The sequence below is a fragment of the Musca domestica genome, unplaced genomic scaffold (assembly GCF_030504385.1).
Source record: "Musca domestica strain aabys unplaced genomic scaffold, Musca_domestica.polishedcontigs.V.1.1 14, whole genome shotgun sequence".
Lineage (NCBI taxonomy): Eukaryota > Metazoa > Arthropoda > Insecta > Diptera > Muscidae > Musca > Musca domestica.
This window is the reverse complement of record NW_026712192.1, coordinates 4,508,166-4,514,809: the sequence shown is the minus strand read 5'-3', so window position 1 is coordinate 4,514,809 and position 6,644 is coordinate 4,508,166. Positions and strand designations below refer to the sequence as shown.

At 35.8% G+C, this 6,644-nt stretch overlaps 1 protein-coding gene across 1 annotated transcript; it reads right to left on the bottom strand.

Annotated features, from left to right (window-relative positions):
• Window positions 1–5,526: 5,526 nt before the first annotated feature.
• Window positions 5,527–6,644, bottom strand: LOC101896771 (antigen 5 like allergen Cul n 1-like). Its single transcript, XM_059119001.1, has 3 exons — window positions 6,358–6,644; window positions 5,850–6,244; window positions 5,527–5,790 (listed from the first exon to the last, which is right to left on the bottom strand). The coding sequence occupies exons 1-3, from the start codon at window positions 6,475–6,477 to the stop codon at window positions 5,538–5,540; spliced, it is 768 nt and encodes a 255-aa protein (XP_058974984.1). The 5' UTR covers window positions 6,478–6,644; the 3' UTR covers window positions 5,527–5,537.

The following is a 6,644-nucleotide window of genomic DNA, read 5'->3' as shown; positions in this document are numbered from 1 at the left end:
TGGTATTGGTGGTATTTTAAATACCCTCCACCATTTGGAACGAATTTGGCATTTAAAAAAAATAAAATCCGTCAAAAATGCTGTTAAAATCTTAAAAACACCGAATGTAGCCGTTATATTAGGGTCCATACGACGACGTGGACATGCATAGGCAATTTTTGTCATAAGCCATTACAATATTCAAATGCGAAACTTGAAAAAAAATCGGTGAATAATGTAGCTAAAATTATCAAAGTACCAAATATCGGGAGTTACCGTTATATGAGGGCTTAACGAAGATAATATCCGATACGATCTTCAAATACCAAATTTGAAATAATTCGGGTTAATAATGTCGCTAAAATCATCAAAATACCGAATATCAGGAGGTGCTGTTATATGGGGGCTATAAGAAGACGTGGACCTGCACGGATAATTTTCTGCCATAGGCTGTAGTATCCATTACGATCTTTAAGTACCAAATTTGAAACAGTTCCGGTGAATAAAGTCGCTTAAATCTCCAAAGTACCGAATATACCGGAGGCAACATTATATAGGGGCTATGCCAAAACGTGGACCTACCTAAATTTATACTTCAACGATTTTCAATACCAAAAGTCCTGTAGACATAATATACAATTGAGTAAAATGTTATCAAGCTACTTCTCTTCGTTCGAAAACTAAAGTGATTTCCAGAGACGGACCGACAGACATCGCTTAATCGACATAGAATTATATGCTGATCAAGAATTTGTGGAGACTAAAATGTATATTTCGAGGTGTTACAAACGGAATGACAAACTTAATATACCCTCCATACTATGGTGGAGAGTATAAAAATGGAAAGTCTGTAACTTAGTACGATGTATAAATTGTGGATTGAATTTTTTTCAAACTGAACAAATTGTGAAAAAATCTACAACTTCGCTTACGAAGTAGCGGGAAAGTTGCATTCATAACAATCGACCAAATTAGGTATGTTTTTTTAAAATTTAGGGTTTTGTCTATACTTCAACGATTGTTATTTCTTGCGAGTCTTAAATACCGAATTTTACATTATTTCGTGGGTAAATGTGACTATGATGACTAGGACCAATATGGACAATATTTTGATGCCGGTTGTAGAACCCATTTTGAAGTACAAATACTAAATTTCACACAAATCTATTAGAAAATGTGGCTTAAATAGTTAAAATGCCGAATATAAGACTGAAATGTGATATGTGCGCTATAGGAAAAAGTGGACCTAGATAATCAATGTTCTGCCACCGGGGCTACGATCTATGACGAGCTACAAATACCAATTTTTAGACAAATTAGGGTAAAACCATCAAAATACCGAATATCGGGAGGTACCATAATATGGGGGCTATCCCAAAACTTCGACGATTTTCAATACCAACCTAGACACAAAGCATACAACGGTGCCAAATTGTAAGCTCTTCGTCAAATAATGGGACATACAGACGGATATTGTTAAATCGACTTAGAATTTTATTCTGACCATGAATATGTATATACTTTATGGGGTCAATAGCGAATATTTAGATATGTTATAAACGAAATGACAGATTTAATATGCCCTCCTTTCCAAGGTGGTGGGTATAAAAATAGTTGCAAAAAAAAAAAGAAAAACCGAAAATATGTCCTAATTGTTTCTCGGCTTTTATTGACTTGTCGCCGGAATGTGACATAAACTGTCGTTTTAAACATAAGGCGTCAAAAGAAGAAATATCCTTTACAAAATTTCATTGCTAACCTCTGTATAAACTTCTAAGAAAATAACATTCGAAATTTATGTATTACAAGTGAAAATTACGTGTTTTTATACCCTACAACACTATGTGTTGGGGGTATTATAAGTTTGATTGGGCCAAAAATTATGTAACACCTAACAACATATTGGTTTCCCACATAGGAAAGTATATATGGATCTTCCTAGCTCGCCGAGCTGAGTCGATCTAGCTATGTATGTCCGTCCGTCCGTCTGTCCGTCTGTCCATGTTAATTTGTAATCACGCTATAGGCCGCAATTATGGACCGATCTTCACGAAATTTAAAATGGAGGTGGGGCTAGGGTCAGAATAGAACCCTATTTCTTTTGGTGATGATCGCATAATATTTAGGGGTTGAAATGGACCAAAAACTGAAAAATTCCTGAGTTTGCACTTGCTCTACAGGTCGCAATTATAGACCAATCGACGCGGAATTTCGCATGTAGCTAGAGTTTAGGGCGGGGAAGAAGCCTACCAATTTGGGTGGTCATCGGATTATATTTAGCGGGTAAAATAGACCATATCTTTTGTATTGAAAAAAATCAAAATTTTTCATTAAAACGTGAATATTTTAAATCCCGGCGAAATCACAAGGCCATCACAAGGTTACTTCTGACCTTTACTTTGATATTAACATCCAACAAACCGGATATATAGCAAAATATGTGCGATATATATGTCTATCAAAGAAGATATGCTTGAAAGATCTCATATATGTCGAGAACGGCTGAACTGATTTCGGCAGTTCTCATTAATTAATAATTCAGAATGGCCTCTTGGCAGGAAAGAAAAAAACGTCTAAAAGATCGCATAAAAATATCTCTCTAAAGATGAAAATATTGATTTTGTAATATTTTCTCATATTTTTTCAATTTTGTCATATTTTTGGCATATTTTCATTTTGAATTAAACATTTGGTAATATTTCTACAGCTAACAAAACTAAGTAGTTAAGATATCAGAATATCATATACAGATCGCATTTATGGCCCGATCCTTACGAAATTTTGCATGGGGATAAGTTGAGGGTCAGAATAGAAGCCTACTCTTTTTGGAGATGATCGCCATATATTTAGAGGTTGAAATGGACCAAAAAAATGCAACATTGTCAGCAGTTCGTAATTATCGCCCGATCCTCGCGCTCATTTGAATGGGGGTTACCGCACATTGCAAAAGCCAAGCAGTTTTGGATGGCCATCCAAAAATATTCAATGTGTGAAATAGTTTGCCAACTTTTGTAGACAAAATACGAAAATCTCCATTCCAGTGAATATGGAGAATTCACAAATACAGGAAAGACGCACTTCTGACTATTTCGTTAACGCTGATTTAGTTGAAGAATATAGTCAAATGGCTGTATTTCATATAGATGCGTTTCAGTCAAAAGCCAATAATAAATGTTAATCTTTTGCCACTTCTGAGAGACTATGGGTCTTTGGGAAATATTGGTTCCAGATCTAGGAAGACCATTTAAGTACAACATCTACCAATAAATTGGAAATGAGCAAATTAGTTTAAGTTTCTATTATTCGAAAATTAGAGAACGAAACCTGATGGTTTTCTTTTATTATTTGTCACAATATCTTGCGGAATTCTTTCGAGTATCTCACCTATATGAACGGTATCGTTTATTATAGTGTTGTAGGGTATTCAACGGTCGGTCCCGCTCGACTGTAGCCTTTGCTTACTTGTTTTTAAAATAACTTCTGGGGAGAATATCCCAGACAAAAAGAAGGGAACTGATGACGATTGGTGGCTCTTTCCGAAACCTAGGTATTCCCTGCCTTACCCCCTGGTAAACATTACCATCGTTCTCCACTAATAAACAAACGTTGTTTTTATAAAAACAACAATAAAGGGATAAAGCCAGACCATTTTGCAACAACAAAATACTACGGTATCCCGAACAAACAAGCCACACTGTTCTATTATTAAATTATTAGAATATGGTAATTATTATTACCAAAATAGAAAAAAACAAGTAAAAAAGCAGTAAGTTCGGCTAGGACGAACTTTGAATACCCTCCACCATTTGGAACGAATTACAAAATTTTCAAAAACTAAAATTCATTAAAAATTCTGTTAAAATCTTTAAAATATCTAATATCGGAAGGTGCCGATATATGGGAGGATATACGATATTGTGGACCTATATAGACAAATACCTTTCAGAGGTTAAAGTGCTCACAAAGAACTCCTTGTGTGGATTTTCAGACAATACCATAGGAAAATATGGCTAAAATCCTCAAAATACCGAATATAGGGGGTACCGTTATATGGGGATATACGATATCGTGGACCTGTATAGACAATTCTCTCTCAGGGGGTGAAGTACTCACAAGGAACTACTTGTGTGGATTTTAAGACAATTCCATTGAAAAGTGTGGCTAACATCATCAAAATACCGAATATCGGGGGGTACAGTTATATGGGGAATATACGATATCGTGGGCCTATATAGACAATTCTTTTTGAGGGGGTGAAATGCCCACAAGGCACTCCTTTTGTGGAATCTCAGACAATTCCATTGAAAAATGTGGATAAAATCATCAAAATACCAAATTTCGGGGGTACCGTTATATGGGGGCTATACGATATGGTGGACCTATATAGATAATTCTCTGCCGAGGTATAAAGTATACACAAGGAACTCTTTGTGTGGATTTTCGGACAATTCCGATGAACAATGTGGGTAAAATTATTAAAATACCGAATATCGGGGGTACCGTTATATGGGGGATATACGATATCGTGGACCTGTAGAGACAATTCTCTCTCAGGGAGTAAAGTACTCACAAGGAACTACTTGTGTGGATTTTAAGACAATTCCATTGAAAAATGTGGCTAACATCATCAAAATACCGAATATCGGGGGGTACAGTTATATGGGGGATATACGATATAGACAATTCTTTTTGAGGGGATAAAATGTCCACAAGGGACTCCTTTTGGGGAATTTCAGACAATTCCATTGAAAAGTGTGGCTAAAATCATCAAAATACCGAATATCGGGGGTACCGTTATATGGGGACCGATATAGCCCATCTTCGAACTTGACCTGCCTGCAGACAAAAAAGAGATCTGTGCAAAATTTTAGCTTCCTATATTAATTCGTGAAGACTGTAGCGTGATTACAACAGACGGACAGACGGACGGACAGGGCTAAATCGTCTTAGAATTTTACGCTGATCAAGAATATATATACTTTGTTGGGTCTAAAATGATTATTTCGATGAGTTACAAACGGAATGACGAACTTAATATACCCTCCATACTTTCTTTGGTGGAGGGTATAAAAACAGGAATCTGGGTGGAAAACGGAACATAAAATCTTAATTTGATACTGCCATATTTGGTACTTGCTGACATGAAAGATATCATTATGATTATTAGTTAATTGTATGTATAATGCTAGTTAATAAAAATAACATCGAAAATTGTACTTAGGGAGAATCCTCAAATCAAAATACAGTCAATTCCTCTGGATATAAGGACCGATAAGGCCACATGACAAATACATACTTTTTTTGGGGCAAATTTCACAGACTTAGATAAAATAATGTGGATTCTGTTCTGTTCAATCAGATTGACGGACAAAGCTGAATCTATTTAAAATTTAAAACTTGATTGGTAATGTCAAATTTATGGCGGAAGTTAAAAAGTTTGCAAAAAGTAAAAACCATGATTTTTAATTGTTTTTACGAATGTATGTTTCTTTATTTTCATATTTTATAACGAAATAACAAATGCCAAAGAACAGTAACACCACTAAGTATAGTTTCTTTCACTGCCATTTATTAACGTCATACTTTTCCGATGAAGAACACAAATTGGAATATTGTGAATTTTTACCAGTCTCACACTTACTGGCTGGAGAACTGCAATTGGCATAGATGGGGTTACCCACCATATTGGTGGTGGCATAATTGCAGGCAACCAAGAAGATTTGTTTGTCTCCTGAGTCCTTATATGTGGCAGCAGCACAACCCACACGAATATTGCGATCGGCCATTATAACAGTGAAATGACCAATATCCCTAAAAAAAATTAAAATTTAAATATCATCAAAAGTTTAACTCCTTAATTTTTAACTTACGGTCCACTATAGCCCTTTGGGAAATCCTTGATGTAATCCATTTTAACATCCTTTACCTCATTGTACCACATGTCAAAAGATTTTCCGAAAAGTGAACTGTAATTAGGTTTGCCCCAATAGGATCTCCAAGCCAAATTTTGTCCAGCATATTTGAAGGTTTCCGTATTACGGCACTTGTCATGAGACATCTTACATTGCAGAACGTTATAGGCAGCAACCTCAGCCAATTCGCCATCCCATTCCATGGTAGCCATACGACAGGCAGGTTCAAGACCATTAACACCACCGCCAGCTACTAAATTTCGTTTTTCATTGTGAGCCTTGACAATTTCAGCTTTTAATTTGTCATCAATTGAAACGAAGGCGGCATTCGAGGGACACGAGGAGGAAAATTCCTGGAAAGCAAATTTATTTTCAATAATTCTACCATATATGTAAACGTATATAACATTTAATTGAAATTCCAAAGGACAGCAGTGCAAAATAGGCCTTACGTCTTCCTACTTACTTTAGGTCCACAGGCAACATGTGTTACTCCTTTATTACACAAATCGGATGAACAATAGTCGGTGGCCGTTGCAAGTGCAAGGACAGAACCGATAATTAAAACTGCGATGTAGTGTTTCATTCTAACTTGTAATACAGACTCTTTCCTGTGGTTGACTGATAAAGATTTCCCCGAAAGTCTCTTCTTAAATAGTTAAATTTTGACAGGTATCTCAGAGATATGTGTATGGATATCAAGGTCATTACAAAGTAGGTAAATAAGCGAATGTAAATATTACAACTACAAAT